At 42.7% G+C, this 20,087-nt stretch overlaps 1 protein-coding gene across 1 annotated transcript in view; it reads right to left on the bottom strand.

The window, feature by feature from the left end:
* USH2A (usherin) overlaps positions 1-20,087 on the bottom strand; it is an 893,901-nt gene that overhangs the window by 58,205 nt on the left and 815,609 nt on the right. The window contains exon 64 of the mRNA XM_043484771.1: positions 16,925-17,246. Coding sequence (XP_043340706.1) covers positions 16,925-17,246 — 322 coding nt within the window. The remainder of the gene's footprint in view (positions 1-16,924; positions 17,247-20,087) is intronic.

Here is a 20,087-nt window from a genome sequence, read left to right as displayed (position 1 = left end):
CAAAGCTTGAGCTCTCTGCTTTTTCTACTGAAGGAGGTCCTAGATAGACACGTCATCTAAGTGTTTGAGATACTGCCCTGAGGCTGTTGTCAAACTGTGCAGACTGGCTGTTTTGCAGAGAGGATCCCTAACGTGAAGTGGTGGAAATGACCACAAACATCACAGCATCCATACCTGCTGCTACGCACCATGCTTTAAACAATACTTCCTGTTACACAGAGGCAAGCACCCTGCTGCTCCAAACATGTGTAAAGTGAAACTGAAAGTTGCTCAGTCATGTCCGACTCTTTGCAACACCGTTGACTGTAGCCCGCCAGGCTCCTCTGTCCATGAAATTCTCTGGGCAAGAATACTGGAGTGGGTAGCCTTCTCCAGGGGATCTTCCCAACCCAGGGACTGACCCCAAGACTCCCACATTGCAGGCGGATTCTTACCATCTGAGCCACCAGGGAAGCCCAAGAATACTGGAGTGGGTAGGTAGCCTATCCTTTCTCCAAGTGATCTTCCTGACCCAAGAATCAAGCCAGGTCTCCTGAATTGCAGACAGATTCCTTACCAGCTGAGGTACTAGGGAAATCCATATAAATGCACTTAAATGGCAGGAGAGTTCCAGAAAAACATCTACTTCTGCTTTATTGACTACGCCAAGCCTTTAACTGTGTGGATCACAACAAACTGTGGAAAATTCTTTAAGAGATGAGAATACCAGACCACCTTACCTGCCTCCTGAGAAATCTGTATGCAGGTCAAGAAGCAAAAACTGGAACCGGACATGGAACAATGGACTGCTTCCAAATTGGGAAAGGAGTATGTCAAGTCTGTATATTGTCACCCTGCTTATTTAACTTACATGCAGAGTACATCATGGGAAATGCCAGGCTGGAGGAAGCACAAGCTGGAATCAAGATTGCTGGGAGAAATAACAACAACCTCAGATATGCAGATGACACCACCCTTGTGGCAGAAAGTGAAGAGGAACTAAAGAGCCTTTGATGAAAGTGAAAGAGGAGCGTGAAAAAGTTGGCTTAAAACTCAACATCACCAGAGGGGTGGGCAGACCACCTAATCCACCCCTCTAACCCAACCCTGGACACACCCCTACCCTCACTCCATATAAGGAGCCAGCTTGACCCTACCCTCAGTGAGCTAGCAAGGGAAACTGTTACTTGTTCTTGTTCCCCCTGCTATAGCAGGGGCTCCAATAAAGCATTGTCTGAATTTTTTTTCTGGCCTCTGATCAATTTTTATTGATTAAGGAGGTCAAGAACCCTGGTGGGTAAAACTAAAATACTAAGGTAAGTTTTTTTCATCCCAATTTTAGAGGTAAGGAAACTGAGGCTTAGAGAGTAAATTACTGGCTGAGGACACAGTGACAGTAAGTCCTGCAGCCCAGATTACAACCTGAGTCAGTTTATCTTTGCAGGGTCAGGAGTTCATGCTCTTGATGGGGTGACTTGAGGACACTGTTTCAGCAGAACAATGATGGGATCTGGTGCAGAACATTTGGACCCAAGTTCTGACTCTGCCATTTCCTGACTAGGCACTTTGCTCAGTCATTCAGTTTCCTGATTATGATGGAAAAAATAATATCTACCTCACAGGACTATTCTGAGATTTATGGGCAATAAAATTGCTATAAATTTTGAGAAATGGGGTGGAGGATAAGTACATTTATAAATATTTTACTAAGATTTTGAAAGCCCCAGAGCTGTACATAAACACAATTTGGAGCAACCAGAGGGTGAATTTAAGAACACAGTCTGTGGAACTTGAATTCTAGACTCAAATTTCAGTTCTTTCGCTTACCAGCTGTACCCTTGGGCATATTAACTATGGGTTTCTAAGGGTTATTATTTAGAATAATCCTTGCCTCAGATGATTATTATGAGTTAATGCATGCAAAACTTTTAAGAGTCCTTAGTAGTACATAGCAAGCACTAAATACACGATGATGGTTTTTATTATATTTGTGTGAAAAGTCAGGATATGACTTCTCAGTAGAGAAAGTGAGACTAAATAGCAATTCTCTAATTCATTTCTGAGTCTATTTAGCTGTTATGGATCAATAATAGACTTGAAAACCCTTACCGTATTCTGAGGTCAGCCAATATCTCTCTGTGTCTTTGTCTCCAGGTAATTCTCCACTCTAAACTCTGAGGGTTAGAATAAATGAAAGCCTGGCTTTTCAGAATATTGCTTCTACATCAAAATTTGTTGATTGGATGGCATCCTCAATTTTACCCTCTTATTAAAATTTCTCAAAAGCACCTCAAGATATGTAAAAAGGAAACCGTGAAGAAAGGCAGTGCATTATTCAAAGAAAAGAAACTTGTTTCCAGTTTCATTGCAAATATGCCTTTGGGAGAGAACTGTACAGTTTCCTAGACACTTATAGGCATCTTAGTAATGATCAGATCCACTAACAGATAGATAAATCAATTTACAAGATAAAGTCTTGACCGTCTTCTTAAAGATTTCCATTGAAGGCATCTGATTTACTCCAATATGTTAACATTTTTGCTACTCTTTCTAGATGTGACAGCTTCATACAGATCAAGATGTTTGGAATTTAATGGAAATATACCATTAGTCCAAGTACTTAGATTTACTGAGTGTTTTATCAATAATCATAGAGTGGCAAGCCAAAGCTTGCCAGGTGATCCTCCAGCCCAGAAAGAATTCTCCTGGAAAGGCCTTGTCGTGACTCAGGTGAGAAATAGCACCCACTTGGGGTATGGGGGATGTCTGGGGTGTTTTCTCTCTGCCTCCAGATCCATTCTCTGCCCTCTGCTCGGCGGCCCGCTTTACAAAAAGAGAGAGTTGTCACTTTCTCCTTCTCTCTCTCTGGCGTCCCAGTTTGGCAACAGGCTGTGTTCCTTCTCCATGACACAGCTTCTCCAGGGCAGCCCCTCCCCACTGGCTATAGCATTTACTGGGTTACAGAAACAGCTTCTTCCCCTTGCCCCTTTAGGTCTAGAGGGTAAGGTAATGGCTCCCAATGATGGCTAGACCCTAGGTATGTCAACATCCCTTGTTGATTCACTTCATCCTGCCCACAGCTCATACATAGCCTTTTCATTAAAATTTCCTTAAATGCCCGTTTGAGTGTGCTACTTCCTGCTGAAATCCTGATTGACAGAGGGGAGAGCATTTTGAACCTTTCCCAGGTTGCACAGTGGGTGATTGCACGGTGGATAGGCTAAGAGAGGCATTTGCTCACAAGGATGGAGAGATTTGGAAGAGCATTTTTTTGTGAGACTGAATAGTTTCTATGGAATGATGATGATGTTGAGTCGCTCAGTCAGGTCCAACTCTTTTGCAACCCCATGGACTGTAGCCCACCAGGCTCCTCCTCTGCCCCTGGGATTTCTCAGGCAAGAACACTGGAGTGGGTTGTCATTTCCTTCTCCAGGGGATCTTCCTCACTCAGGGATTGAACCTGCATCTCCTGCATTGGCAGGCAGATTCTTTACCACTAAATCACCTGGGAAGCCCCTATGGAATGATATTCAATTTTTAATATCAACGAACTACCCATGCTCCTCAAGACAATCTGGCCAGAGTGGCAAGAGTGTGTCCAGGAGGGTTTGGTGTGGAGACCGCTCTGCTCCTGGTTGAGGACATGTCTGTTTCTCCCTAGGTCTGTTGTGCCATCACTCAAATCTCTGTCTTCACAGCTTACACTACCGTCCATGTATTTTTATGAGAACATTGTTCATGGGTATGTTTCTTTACCTTATTAACTGAACTTTAAGCCCCTGGGGTGGGGTGCGGGGTAGAGTCCATGGTTTTATAGCCTCTAGTTCCAATCTCAGCAACTCAACATATAGTTTAAACTTGGTGGGTGGTTAATAATGACAAGTTATGAAATTCTCAGCTTAGAGGCTAAAGGGGAAGAAGGAAATATGTCTCACTCTTTCCTGGATATTCGTACAGGACCTAAGCTTCAGGTGATTTTGGACAGCTTTCTCCTTTTACAGCTACCTTGCAGAGCAGGAACCAGTTGTGAAGAGTCATGGGGCAGGTCAGAATTCTACATTATCTATATTTGCTTAGAGGAAATCTGGTTGCATTGAATGCTTTATGTCCAGCAAAGAAGCTTCCAACAAGAGACATGAGGATCAAACATGGCTTAAATGAACTGGGTCTGAAGGAGGGTGAGAAACAACCCATCTTCAGATGAGTAACTTGTCTCAAAGGCAATGTAGAGATTGCCGATAGTAGGGGCTTAGGAAGAGAGTCCTAGGGGACACCCTGAGGGACAGACAAAGAACAGGGGTCTGCATACATGTGAGCCAGCATTGCTCCTGGGTGCTCTCGTATAATCAGGTAGAAATGACTTCCTGTTGGAACACAAAACCTGAAGGCAAAAGAGGACACAGTCCCTGGACCGAGTGGCAGAATTTGGGTTTCTGTTCACGAAATGTCCTGATGGCCTTCAGTCTGAGCAGTGGCGCTCAGGCTCTAGGGTTTTAGAGCACACGCACGGCTAGAGTCAGCCAATATCAATAAATCATTTAAGACCTTGAGCTGCGGGAGTTGTGGGTGGGAGCAGCTTACATCTCATGGGAGAAACTAACCAAACACCAGCCTCCACACTGGTCAGAAATACGTTAGTGGGATTCACACTTAATTAAATGCAAGTCCAAAGCCAAACAGACAATGTGCTCAATGAATTTTCTCTAAATGTAATAAAAAAAAAAAAAATGCTTAGGAAAGGAATGAGTTAAGAGTGATGGCAACAGAAAATAAACAATTTGAAGCATGTCACTAGTCACAGAAATGTGGAATCAGACTATCAGAGTTGGAGAGAATCTTAGCTGTGCAAACATGGACATGTTATGCCTTTCCTGGGAAGAGAGTAGCAAGGACAAGAAAGGTTGAACTCTTTCATCAAAGGAGCAACGCATCTTCAGATGCATTCAACGCTCTTCAAAAGAGCAACCAACTGTGCTCTTACTTAGAGATGTTTGCATTCTAACATTGTATTAATGATTGTTAGAGAGACATAAGAGTTTTCTTAACCTGCCTCTTTTCCCTCTTGGAAGAAAGTACCTCCTTCTTTTATTTAGTGAGACGCTGAGGATAGTTTCTATTTTGGCCCTGTCGCTTCATTTTTCTGGACTTATTAGTAATTGTGCCCTGGTCTTCTCCACTAGCATACTGGACACCTTCCAACCTGCGGGGCTCATCTTCCAGTGTCATATCCTTCATACTGTTCGCTGGGAAAGACCCTGATGCTGGGAAAGATTGAAGGCAAAAGGGAATGGGCAGCAGAGAATGGGATGATTAGATAGCATCATCAACTCAATGGACCTGAATTGAGCAAACCCTGGGAGACAGTGGAGGACAGAGGAGCCTGGCGTGCTGCAGTCTATGGGGTGGCAGAGTTGAGCAGGACTCAGTGACTGAACAACAATGAAGATAGAGTGGGGAGGTGGCTCTATTATGTAGCAGGCATCTTGCTCCACACACACAATTTCTTGATTCTCACTATACACCCATTTTTTAATGAGCGAGTGAGGCTATGAGAACTTAAGTATCTTGCTCAACCTGCATGATTTTCACCTGGAAGAACAGGATGGTTGAGAGCATCGCATGCGAGAGAACATGAGGATTCTAACTATTCTGCAGTAGCAGGGCTGCTGTGTTCAGTGTGCTGGGGCAGCTCTGGTTTCTGGCTAAGGGCATCTCCCACCCAGGAAGCCCTGAGTGGAGGAGGGGGTCTCATGCCCAGGCCTGTTCAATCACAATTCTTCATCCTCTTGTTTATAAGAAGGTACAAGGTGTTAGTATGTCAGTAAGAGTCCTGTCCTGGGGCGTCTCTGTTGGCTCAGTGGTAAAGAAACCACCTGTCAACGCAGGAGACATGAGGCCGATCCCTGATCCTAGAAGATCCCCCACTCCAAGGAGGAATTAAGCCAGTGTACCACAACTATTGGGCCTGAGCTCTAGAGTCTGGGCGTTGCAACTACTGAAGTCCATGTGCCCCAGAGCCTGTACTCTGCAATGGGAAGTCAGTGACCCAAAACTAGAGTAGGTCCGCTTGTTGCAACTGGAGAAAAGTCAGTGCAGCTGTGAAGACCCAGCAGAGCCAAAAATTAATTAAAAAAAAAAAAGATTCCTGCCCTTGACTCACTTATAGAGGGAGAGAGAAGTCCTTATTGAGGCAGGAGATAGATGGGCCCCAGACTGAACAGCTGATGTATCTTCCGAGAGGAGGAGGAGGTTGAGCCCTACTCAGATTAGAGATAAAAGACCACATATTCCTCATTCTTGAAGTCAAGGCGATCTTCCTGACTACATATGTACAGAAAGGCTCTCTGGAGGTCAAAAAGGGAGGGGGCATCACCCCATAGTAAGTAATGTCAACTACCCATGGGCTTCTTGTCTAGAAGGCATCTTGGCTAAAAGATGTGGTGTACACATGGAAGGACCCCAAGATAAACCAAATAGACTCAGAATCAGGCAAAGCAAGATGACTGGCCAAAGGAAACCCAGAAGAAATGCCCCATATAAATGATTCAAATCACCATGAGGGCACGACTCTCTTTGAGCCTACCCATGTGTCCATCCACACACACTGTACTCTTTTTCCCTCTAATAAACACTTTTCTTGCTTCACTACTTTCCGTCTCTATGTGGAAATTCATTTCTACACAGCTGATGGGCCAGGACCTTTTCACTGGCCACTGGTCACTGGAGGTCTAGTGGCTGGGATTCAGGGCTCTCATTGTCACGGATCAACTTCAATCTCTGGCCAGGAACTGAAACCCTGCTTCAAGCCACTGCAGGCCAAGGCCACCGAAGATCATTTCCACTCTGAGGTGGGACGGTAATCATAATACTAGCTGTCATTATTGTTCCGTGCAAATAGTTTCTATGTATGAGGTACTGACCTAAGCACATTCACATATCAACACATTTAATCCCAAAGCAAGCCCAGGAGTTCAGTGGTATTTCTACCCACATTTCAAAGACAAGGAAACCAAAACACAGAGGTTTGAATCAGGCAGCTCTGGGGTAGTAATTTTCTCTGATGCCTGGAGAGAGTTTGGTGTGGAATGAAGCCAAAGAAAGACAATTTGAGGCAAAGAAAGGAGATAAGGGATGAATCTAACAGCATCATGTCCTGCATTTCAAGAGGGATTCTTGAGAGAAAGAAGTGTTTGCACTTTTTCCTTGGTTTCAAGGAACGACTTTAGTCCCTTTCCCAGACAGCTGAACAGAAGCAATTGTCTTCTGCTTAAGGGAAAGTTTGCTTTCTACCAATTATAGCAAAATAGTTATGATACCATATAGATGATGTAAATTTTCTCAAGGACCTAAGTGGGATTCTTATTTAGTAAACTAAATAAATTAGGTTTGTTATTTATTTCTGTTTATATTTTACAACATACTTCTAATTCATTCAATAAATCTACTAGTAAATAAATAAACTAGGTTTCAGAAACATCACTACTAATCTTCCCATATATCCATTTTGGTGGTGGATAATGACATGATTGGGCTTCCCTGGTAGCTCAGCTGGTAAAGAATTTGTCTGCAATGCAGGAGACCCCAGTTTGATTCCTGGGTCGGGAAGATCCCCTGGAGAAGGGACAGGCTACCCATTCCAGTATTCTTGGGCTTCCCTGGTGACTCAGACGGTAAAGAATCTGCCTGCAATGTGGGAGACCTGGGTTCGATCCCTGGGTTGGGAAGATCCCCTGGAGGAGGGCATGGCAACCCACTCCGGTATTCTTACCTGGAGAATCCCATGGACAGAGGAGCCTGGAGGGTTGCAGTCCATGGGGTCGCAAAGAGTCAGACATGACTGAGCGACTAAGCAGAATGACATGACTATTAGTATATGTGCTGCTCTCATAGCCTTACTAACTATAAAAATTTTTTTATTGAATTATAATTGATTTCCAGTGTTGTGCTAATTTCTGCTATACAGCAAAGTGACTCACTTATACACACACGTGTTCTTTTTCATATTCTTTCCCATGATGGTTTACCACAGGGGAACTGAATATAGCTCCCTATGCTGTGCAATAGAACTTTGCTGTTTATACACTCATGCGCTTTGATACAACTTACACCTAAATACTATTAGAAAATCAAGTCACTTAGGGCCAGCACGTATTCTGTGAGGTTTTCAAATTATAGATGACCAAGGCTGATCAAAAGAAGCTAACGTTGCATGGGGATTTTTAATTTGTTGTTGTTGTTGTTGTCTGTTTGGGCCCACTGAGAGGTGTGTGGGATCTTATTTCCCCGACCAGGGAGTGAACCTGTGCCCTCCACAGTGGAAACACGGAATCTTAACCACTGGACTGCCACAGAAGTCCCTGGTGAGAATTTTTAAAAGCCTGTGCTTGTAGGTGACCCCCCACTTAGGGCCCCAGAATCTCGAACTGGAAAGAGCTGCTACTTCCAGGTGAAGAAAGGCTGAAGGAAGTCAATTTGCTCAAGGATCCAGATATAGGGGTAAAGAACTAATCCCTGCCATCCTTTCTGCTCCTCCCTTCTGCTGATAGCTTGCCGCCCACACTGTGGGCACCTTCCGTGGGGGCTGGTGCAGAGAAGGCCTCCGCTGTCCTCTCCTGGAGTCATCACATAGCCGCCTGCGGCAGGAACAGTAGGGACCCCCAGCACATCTCCCCCACAGCCGTTCCTCTCAGCCTCTCCTGCATAAGTCCTCAGACAGAACTGTTTGGGGGCAGTGTCGGTCTGTGAGTAAGTAGCGGGCTGCCGCTCTGGGCGGCTCAGAGATCAGACCCACACCCCCGTGAGTCACACACAGGGTTTCCTCCAAGGCTGACTTGTCGTGTCTCAGTCATCCAGTCACGAGGCCCCAGAAGCCTTCAGAGACCCTGCGTGTGTGTGTGGGTGCTTATCGAAAAAAATCTGTCAAAGTGGGGAAGTTTCAGGAAAGCTAATTAAGTCATTGACAGCAGGATTCAATGAAAGGGGAGCCATGACAGCCCTGTAAATCCATGATGAGTCATCGTTGCCTTAAGCGGGTGTATGGATATGAAGGCATAGTTACTGAAAACCACTCATTGGCCTCAGCTCTCTCCCGGCAGGTCAAAGCTGAAGCTTCTTATAAAAGCAGACACACACCCAGGTCCCTCTCTGAAGCCTGTGGAGAGACTACTATCTTAATTTGCTTACTGAACAATTAAGAACTTCCCCACATAGAATCTGTGGAGTTTTATATCATATATATTTGTACATCCCAATTTTGAAAGCATTGATGATAGAAATGTGTATTGTCTGTGAAACATAAAAATTCCTACCAGATGTGTAAGTATTTTGTAGCATAGCAAGCCTATAATCTCTATTTAAGGAAAAGGTCTGTGCACTGGAAGAATTTCATTTAGCAAAGATGCATCTCATTTATGTACGATTCACACATTTGCAGAGTTGTTTGAAAATTGGGTTTTGGTAAACAAAATTGTATCGGAAATTCACAAATGTTTATTCTCTGATGAGAACTTGCACTGCATCACTCAGCAAAGTCAGCCCATTTATCCTTGTGAAATATTTTTTTCTAAATGCCAAATTTCTGAGTTTCCCTGGTGGTCTAGTCATTAAGAGTGTTTGCTGATGGAGGAGACATGGGTTCCATCCCTGGTCTGGGAGGATCCCACATGCCAGACAGCAACTAAGTCCAAGTGCCACAACCACTGAGTCAACACCCTAGAGCCCGCAGGCCCTAGAGCCCATGTTCCGCAACAAGAGAAGCCACTGCAATAAGTCTGCACATGGCAATGAAGAGAGGCCTCTATTTGCCACAACTAGAGAAAGCCCTCACACAGCGAGAGACCCAGCGCAGCCATAAATAAATATTTTTCAAAAAATTCCAAATTTCTGTGATTTATATCTCAGATCTCCACTCGTTTTATGAAATCCAGCAATCTGGAAGCTGTGTTGAAATGAATCAAACTAGAAAATTCCCTTTTTCAATGATGGTCAGTGTTAACTCTTCTCACCAAAATCCAGGCCTCCCAAATGAGAAACAAAACAAAATGAAATAACAACCATAACCAAACAAAATCCAAGAGGAAGTGCAAATGAAATTATTTAATTAACTGAAGACATGAACTTTAGTAGGTTATATATTCTGTTCCTCTTTCCAGCTTCATACCAAAACAATAAAGAGAACTCTGATTCAGGAAAGTCATGGACAGACCAAGGTAAATAGGCTGGCCATCAATTATTATCATGTAAATTAGGCACTTGTGGGGAGCTGGGTTCACTTACTTAGGCAATCAGTTTACGATGCTTTAGGACTATGATTCTCAACCCTGGTTGTACATTAGAGTCACCTGGGGACCCTTTGAAATGCACTGATGCCTGGACCCACCCCAGAATTAGAACTACAGGGGGATGGGGCCTTGGCAACCGGAATGTTGTTAAAGTTCCCCAGGCTATTTTAATGTGCAGTCAGGGATGAGAACCACTGATTTAAGAAGTCAGCACCTGAAAATAGAGCTTAAGTAGCATAGCAACATCCCTGTACCCTCCGGGGCAGTATTTCTCAAAAAAAGGAGGATGTGGACTATCTAAGCTGCTGGGTAAAAATGCAGATTACTGGGAATCTCTACCCCCACCCCTGGGTATTTGCAGTCTGAATGCACTCTTTAGGCAATCCTTTCGTACTATAAATCCTGAGTCTACTGCCTTTAGGGTATTCAATTTTGAGGTATTACTGAAAACTTTGGAAATGCTTGTAAAGTCACACAGCTTTTGCCTGCTTCAAACATGCTACTTCCCAAATTGGTCGCGTGAGTCATTATGAGGTGACATTTTGCCTCCCAAAATCTTCTGTAGCAAATGATTCTCCCCCTCTCAATAAGAATCTCTTTCTTCAGAAACTTTGTGACCCTCCTGTTTATCAGAATTTATCCATGCTCTATTCTCTTGCCCAGAGGTCTATCATTGGTCATCAGGTTGAAGAATTAATATATATGAGGTGGACTGGAGCAAAACCCTGCAGGGCCTCCTCCCACCCAAGTACCAAACCGAATAGTTAGTGATTAGGACAATAGAGTCATAGACTCAGAGTCTGATGCATATTTCTGAATTGTTTTACAGATATTCTTACAACGGTCCCGGGAAGAAGACAGCTAACTGCATAACGATCTGACTGCAGCCATGATATAAGCTCCTCCATCTTGAGCAGTACTGAATGTGTGGCTAGCACAATCCCAGTTCTCTGGCCTCAAGGGAATGGCATTAACATTACTACTCTATATCTTTGTAGGTATCATCATAATTGTAGCTTGCTCTGTCTGGATGTGTAAGGGGGCAACGAAAACAGTCAGCAAAGAGATGCTCTAGACCCATGTTGACATAGTCCACTCTGAGAATACAGTGCCCTGTCTCAGCATGAAGAAGTCACAGAAGATAGAACTTCACCTCTAATCCCAGAGAAATGGACTGATGTTCTGACAAGTGGGGATTTGTCAGCAGCTCTTTGCAGGAAACCAGCCTCAGCAGGAAGCCCCTTTTCTTGTTTTAGCAAAAGTATATTGTAACTAACTTTTAAAGCAAGCACTCCCATGCTCTACTCCTCTCCAGCCCAAGCACATCTTTCAAATCTTTTGATCACTCAATACCTGGCCTAACTTGTTGGTTCTTTCCTTAGATCAAAGAAATAGAAATAAAGAATAAGTAATTAACAGATGACCAGGTCTCTCCCTTAGCTTCCCCTTCAGTAATCTCCTGAACAAACTGTGATCAGACTGTGAACAAGATAAGATCTAGGGGACGATCACAAGTGTGCTCACAGCAGGGGACAAGGACTCTGAACCTCTGTGTCAATGATTATCTGACATTAAAAGCTTTCATGACTGAACAGAATCTTCTGAGACAGTTTTTTTGGGGATGCTAAGTCTACCATCTTCCCAGATTGCTGCTATTCTTGAAATAAGAGGGAAGGGGGCAGGGCACAACATTTAAAAGAATGACACTATGCTAGGACATGAAAAAAACTGTTTAGAACCAGCAAGTTACAAGATGGCAGAAGATTTAACTTCCAGTGGAACTTCAGTCTCATTAAATGCTCACTGTAACATGTCAGCAAGCTAAATGACATACCCACAGATGCCATGACAGATCCAAGACAGACCACAAAGGTGAAAAAGTGGGATTCCTAATTCCTGGAAATCCCCATCCCCTTTCCCAAAATAGCTAGAATATTCCTCCCACTCATTAGCCTATGAAATTACCCAGCCCATAAAAATTAACCACATCATACTTTAAGGTCTCTCACTTTCTGAGATGGCCCACACCCTGCAGAGTATTTCTCTCTAAATAAATCTACTTCTTACCTGTCACTTTGTCTCTCACTGAATTCTTTCTGCAGTGAGACATTAAGAACCTGAGACCAGCTACGACATCAGTTAAAAGACTGTGGAATCAAGTCTCAATCAGAGGTGTACAGCTACATTGTTGATTAAAGGCATCTTTCCTTTCTCCTGACATTTGTGAGTATGTAATTGAGTTTGTAAGTGGCAAGAAGCAGGACCCCCGCCATGTGATAACATAGGGAATACTGTCTTCTTCTTCCCACATAGCTAAATTTTTGAAGCTGCCATCAATGATTTAACTCAAATGGAGGGCCATCTGATACCCACTAGGCACACCAGGTGGATGGCCACCTACCCAACCACAGATCATCACCCTGCTTCTGATGGAATAGGATACTATCTCTGGGCAGTTTGTATGTTTTCACCTCCTACAAATATATGGATTATCTCAAAACACAGTCCTCTGTAGTAGGGTCAGTCAAACCACTGGCATGGTGGGTAAACTGATGATTTTAGGACAATAAAAGTGCTTTCAAAAAAGCAACTTACAGAAAAGTAACCCTTAGGTTTGAGAGCAATTCAAATTCATCTCAAAGACAAAATGTTCTTTGTTAAAGGGAAATCAGTTCTTTTAGTACATTACTTCCTAAATGACTTCTGTAAGATAACTCAGGATCTATAAAGACTCAGCATTTGCACAGGCTAAATAAATCCAATATTTTAGTTCATTTATTTTGGCATTTAATCTATATTTTTCAAAATATTTCTTGTAAGAACTGGGTTTTGGGGCTGATAGGCTAGATTTTTTCCCCCTGCTTTCTATATAACATGGGATTAGCTAGTAAATACAAATTATAAATCAAATGAAAATCAAATTAAATAATTTCATTTGGGTGAAGTGAATATGGAGGAGGAATATGACACAGGGCTGGTAGTAACAGTTCCATAATAGACAGCATAGCCTGAGGTTCTTAACTCATCTCTCCTCTGAAATGCGGGCCCCTTGGTAGCTGGTTATTCTTAGCTCCTGGTGAGAGCATGACTGTTAGCATCATTGACACCATATTGGGCTCATACATTTTTTTCCTGTCCTTCCACTGACCCGACCCAGGACTGTACTGTGCAGTGAATCACTTCTTTGTCATCAAGGGCTTGTAGTTAATATATTGTTTAATAATCATTAGGACCAGGAGGCCTCTGTGCTCCCCAAACAATGATGAAGACCTTTGCTGACATATTCCCAGTTCCCACAAAACTAGTTCAATTCAGTTCAGTTACTCAGTCATGTCTGACTTTTTGCAACCCCATGGACTGCAGCACACCAGGCTTCCCTGTCCATCACCAACTCCCAGAGCTTGCTCATACTCATATCCAGTGAGTCGGTGATGCCACCCAACCATCTCATCCTCTGTCGTCCCCTTCTCCTCCTGCCCTCAATCTTTCCCAGCACCAGGGTCTTTTCCAGTGAGTCAGTTCTTCACATCAGGTGGCCAAAGTTTTGGAGTTTCAGCTTCAGCATCAGTCCTTCCAATGAATATTCCAATAGGTAACAAAACTAGTTACCCATTCATAAACCCTGACTTAGGAATGAACATCCTGTTTCTCAGCAAGTATCCCCTACCTTGGGTTAACTAAAAAATTGTCCCATTGTTCCCTTCATGATATAGGGTGCAGCTGCCAATGCTTCTGGGTCTTCACCTGCCCAATCCCACCCTGTGAAAGTTACTCAGTCATGTCCAACTCTTTGTGAACCCATGGACTATACAGTCTATGGAATTCTCCAGGCCAGAATACTGGAGTAGGTAGCCTTTCCCTTCTCCAGGGGACCTTCCAAACCCAGGGATCGAACCCAGGTCTCTCACATTGCAGGCAGATTCTTTACCAGCTGAGCCACAAGGGAAGCCCGAGGATGCTGGAGTGGGTAGCCTATCACTTCTCCTGAGGATCTTCCTGACCCAGGAATCAAACCGGGTCTCCTGCATTGCAGGCGGATTCTTTACCAACTGAGCTATCAGAGAAGCCCAAATATGCCACGAGTGAGTGAGTGAGTGAAAGTCGCTCAGTTGTGTCCAACTCTTTGAGACCCCCATGGACTATACAGTCCATGGAATTCTCCAGGCCAGAACGCTGGAGTGGGTAGCCTTTCCCTTCTCCAGGGGATCTTCCCAACCTGGGGATCAAACCCAGGTCTCCTGCATTGCAGGCACATTCTTTACCAGCTGAGCCTGTAAGTATAATGAATTGATCCATTGATTTTATGGAGAAGCTTGTTTCATTTTTTGGTTTCAAGATACCATCTCAGTTCAGTGAGCACACTTCATTCCCTCCATCCTCCAACAGAGAGAAAACTGACAGAGTTAAGGCACATGCTTGGGGTTTACCATTCCTTAGAAAATTTAGATAAGACTTTACAGATGATGCAGCCAATTATTTAACTCAATGACACTTGATGCCAAAGAAGCTATAATCACTGGTTCACTTTTAGTATCCACGGATCACTTAGCTTTGTCTAAATAGAGGCCAAATATCAGTATCTCATGCTGATTCTATCCAGTTCTCTTACAAAGGTGCAGTTTTATTCATAAAGCAGACTAGATAATTGACAGAAGAATCTTTGATAACTTGACACTTTTCTGTAAAGATAATGATAAAGCACAAAAGGATAGCTACATAGGTTCTAGCTGTTTCTAACCAAATTCTGTTTCCAACTGTGGCATCAGTGGGTATTTTGTTCCTTCATGACATAAGCCACAATTCTTACCGTAAACCCTTGGGAACTGTTTTTAAATAACTGTTTTGTAAGTTTTGGAGTTAATAACATGCACACACTGTATATTTTGTAATGGCCCCAGAATGCTCTTGTAATAAAACACAATATTTCTGAGGTAAAATATATAAATATTCACTTTAAATTGGATAAATAAATGCTATAAATAGCTTCTGGTTTGTTTAGAATGGGTTTTGCTGCTAAGTGAGTTGTGCCAAACCTAGATAAAAACTTAGAGATTTTTAGATTTGGGGTTACAAACAAGGGGTTATGGATTTATATCTGTGTACTTCTCTAAACCATTCAAAAATGAATTTATAGCCTCAATTCTTACTAATTTCACTGGGAAATTTGTCTCACACATTACTGGCCTAAAATACATTCCTTTCACACTTAAAATGCTACCTCTGGTCATTGTCCCCATTGATTGCTCACCATATTCCTGATGACTTTGTGGTTTTATTATTTCTGGCTATGGTAAGCTCTTGGCTTAGTTTCCTAAGAGGCTCAGTTTCCTCTTTTAGAAAATTGTACTTGGTCTTCTGCCTGGCACATAGTGCTTGCATCATTCAGCAAGCTTCCTTTGAAACTGTAAGCAAGAGAAGCTGATTCTGACTTAAGCAAAAGGGAACTTACTGGGAGCACAGTCAGCTCTCCTTATTCATGACTTCTGTATCCATGGATTCAATAAAAAAATTTTTGAAAAAAATTCCAAAAAATAAATCTTGAATTTGCCAGGTGCCTGCAACTATTGACATAGCGTTTACATTGTATTTACACCTATTTACATGGCACTTTCATTGTATTAGGTATTATAAATAATCTAGAGATGAATTAAACTGTAGAGGAGGCTGTGCGTAGGTTATTTGCAAATACTATGCCAATTTATACAGATTTTGGTGTCTGTAGGGTTCCTGGAACCAACCCCACCCTCAGATACCAAGGGATGTGTAATTAAAAGAACAGTTGAAGAACCAGGCTTGGAAATGGCAAGGATAAGAAAAGCTTTTGGATTAAAATGAGAGCTATTTTACCTTGACTTAGTTCCACCTTTTAAAATTCTGAGTCACTTTGCTGAAGATCAAGCCCCAGGCAAGTCTGAGGGGCTGAATATGACTCAGGTGCCCACCACTTGGCTACATGACAGCCTGACATGTTGATTGACACTCCCAGCAAGCCTGAAGCCTGAGCAGGGGTGGGGAGTCACTCCCACACAGGAACTGGGGCTGCCTGTTACAAGAAAACTGCAAATGCACTCTGACGGCAAACAAAACAAACCTAAGGGAAGTCTTCTATTGATTTCAAAATACCTTCAGAGTATTCTTAATTCCTGGCTCTTTAGGGGTATGCAAAGTCCTCTTTTTTTTTAGGCTGTGCTCCTACAAAACTTATTTCATCCTCATGCACAGATGAGTTGTTTCCTCTAGACTTTTCTCAGCACAGGGGCTGGAGGCACTTGCTCATTAGATTTTATTCTCTCTCTTTACAATGCATGAGTTATCTTCAAAGTGATCTTTTCACAAGGAGTATTTGCAGCCAAGGCAACACTGACAGAAGGAAGCTTAATGATAGAAACCACCTCATTAATAAGAAATGCTAATCCTTCACCTGAAATCTACCTGGGAATAACAAGCATGTATCACATGGATCTAGAATCAAGAAAACGAAGAAGGCAAATGAATATGCCTTTTCCTCCTTCATTTACTGCTTAAGTTTTTTTAAAAAAGAATATTATTAAACTCCATAAGCCCCATGTTTCTTTAAGTGGATTTTTAGATGGCAAGCAGTTCTTCAAGTAGGCACTGATGTGTGCCCATCATCGGAGATTGAGTTGATAACACCCGCTTCTTACCTGGTATTCATACTCTGTAAAAGGCAGTAGTTCGACATCCATAAAGGAGCTTGAGCTTCCATTATAGGCTAGCACTGGTTTTGACTTCTCAGGCTGAGTTGCTATTTGTCTTCTGTACAATTCATAATATAAAACTTTTCCATTTGGTTGGAGGGGTCCTGTCCACAGAAGGGAAACGGTGGGCTGGAACCCCCCTGGAGCCATCTGCACCTCTAGATGGGGAGGGGGTTGCTGCCGCGGTGCAACCTCCAGGGTCTCTATGGACGTCCAGTCACTTGACACACAGCCCAGCCTGCTGCAGGCTTGGATTCGAACTTCATACCTTCAGGACACAAGGCAGAAATGACCCATTATTGGCAAAATCTATTTTCATGGGAAGAATCTTTAAAAGACCAAGTGTTTTCTGGGGGCGGGGGGGCGGGGGGGAGATGGATACCTTTATATTTATCCTTGTCTATAATGAGCCCTTTTCAAAGTCAACAAAGTCATGTTTCTATGGAAATTTTAGAGCATTTTCAAGCCTCTTGGCTTTCCAAACTAAAGCAAAGATCCTCACCTGTCTGGAAAGGGTGGGCACAATTCTTCCCTAAACAGGAACGCACAGAATCAATACACTTTCAAGATACTTTTCAGGAAAATTCTGGTACTCTGTAGAATTACTTACCACAGTGAGGAAGAACACAGATCTGGGGAATTTGAATGCATTTTCAGCAACCCTGGGCTCCTCCTCACTTTGCAGTTGGAGCTAAATGATTCCCCAGGAACAATTCCAGGTCAGGAAAGAACGTCCTGGAGTTAAGGTCTCTGTGGTAATAAATCCCCTCACCTGATACCCAACATCTTAGAACAGGCTCCCTTACACCACACACAGACCTTTCGGGGCCAAAGTTAACCCAGCTCCACACCAGATTATCAATCACGGAGACACCTTATCACCATCTAGTTAAACTCAACCAATCAATTATGTTTTGCCTCAGAGCTGGTCTCCTGCCACTGGGAAGGGTCTATTTACATATCAGGGACTTTTCCCTTTCAACAAAATGGGCTTTTGTTAGTGTTAAGTGCCTGTGGTTGCAAATAAGTGCTTTCCCCCTCTTTTCCGTGCCCAGCGGACTTTATGACACCCCTAATTTCCCCTCAAACCCCAGCCACCTTCCTTTCTCCCTTTATTTTATTTATTTTAGCTTCTGGCCATTCCCTCTTCTATTTCCTGCTTTACCGCCTCCAGACAATCCCCGCCTTTTGTTCACTTTCTTGCTCTTTCTGTTCCCCTCCCCCCTTCTTAATTACAGTTTTCTCTCTTTGGGGAATCTCTTGCTTCCCCTTTCTGCTCCGCCTCCCTTCCCCTCCTCCCATGTCCATCTCTGACATGACGGGCTGCCAGTTTACTGGTGAACAAATCACAGCTGTGAACAGCACATCAGACTTCTAAGTGATTCTGAGAATCAGTTTTGATTTCTCACATATGGAATATTTGCTTTCTGGATTATTTGTGGCGATTAAAAAATGCTGGGTCAGATTCTTTCTGCTTCTTAGAGCATTCCTAGGATCCTTCTTCCTACTGACTAGCTGGGGGTACCCAAGGAGGACACACTAATTTGCAGTATTCAGCGATTGTTAATCTGCTGGGAAAAGCCCAAATGACATAAATCCCAACATCATATAGAAGTGATATTCTGCTTTTATTTTTGGTGTATGATTTGATGTTTTTACTGTTTACATTCTATATAAAATTATTATAAAATATTGGCAACATTCCCTGCACTGTACATTACATCCATTTAGCTTCTTTATTTTATACCTAGTAGTTTATACCTCTTAATCCCCCCTTCATCTATCTTGCCCATCCCTTACCCCGCTCCTCATTGGAAACACAGTCTGTTCTCTGTTTCTGGTTTGTTATATTTGTTCATTTGCTTTTTCAGATTCCACATGTAAGTGAATACATACGACATTTGTCTTCCTCTGTGTGACTTATTTCAGCTAAACGTAATACCCTCCAGGTCTACCCATATTATTGCAAATGACTACATTTTTTGTTTATGGCTGAGTAATATTCCACTGATATTTTAAGTCATTTATGTCACTTACATCTTCAGTTACAGTGGACAGTCAAGGGACATCTCTCACTGTCTTAAATGCCTAAGTTTCTCAGAAAAATAAGATTTTCTTTTTTCAGGCTGGGAAAAGTAACCTTCTCACATCTGGAAACTTTTTTTTTTCCCTTAGAAATATTTTTTAGTAAGAGTTTCAAAAGGGAGCAAATTGATATGATCTTTAAAATGTGCAGGTACCAGTCATGTAAAGAGGATGCCAGGATAAAATGTATAGTTCTGCAGCTAGCATGCACCCTTTTATACCCTGCATCAGAGTAAGATAAAAGCCAGCTCACACAGCATGCGGATTAGCTACGGAAGATACCTGTGGAAGTTTTAATTACTGTTTAATATTTAATGTGACCCTAAATAATTGTCATGAGGAGATGCACAGGACTGCAAATGTTTCATTTCAACAGCACTATATATCAGAGATAATTGTAGGAGAGATCTAATCTGCATATCAGTAGATTACAATAATAGCTGAATTTTACGAATGGTGGTTGGAAATCAACACTTTTTTTAGCCTTTAATTTTTTTTAAGTGGTTCTGTTCATTTTACTAAATTTTAAGCATAAAATGTTTTTTATTACTCTTCTTGCTGGGGATTCATGTTACCTAAAATATGATGGGGAAAAAAGTCAAGCAATTCTTTAAGCTATGGGAAGAGCACCGGTGGTCAGATTCTTTTGTGTGGAAAGACACACACAGCCAAGCTCATCAGAGAGCCCAGAGGGGACCACTGACAAAACGTGAGCTGGCAAAGTGGCACTGTCCCAAGAAACTATGGGATCAGAGCCGAGGGGATCCTAAGGAGCTACAGAAATAGTCAGAGGAGCCTCACCATTCCTGGAAGACGTGTTGGATTCAATAAGTGCTCTCTCCAGAACAAATTTTGGATCAGTCCAACCCTGGCTGGCAACAGCTCTCATTGCCTGCTACTTGTTTTATTGTTTAAAATAATACCTCCTTTTCCTCAGAGCCTAGGTCAGATAACCCCACTGGTGTTCTTAGAACTGCCCAGGGGCTGGCATGTTTCTGGGGGGACCAGACTCAGGGAAGTGATG

Source organism: Cervus canadensis, chromosome 13 (genome assembly GCF_019320065.1).
Source record: "Cervus canadensis isolate Bull #8, Minnesota chromosome 13, ASM1932006v1, whole genome shotgun sequence".
NCBI classification, from domain to species: Eukaryota; Metazoa; Chordata; class Mammalia; order Artiodactyla; family Cervidae; genus Cervus; species Cervus canadensis.
The sequence above is the reverse complement of the archived record's forward strand: the minus strand, read 5'-3'. Positions and strand labels throughout refer to the sequence as shown.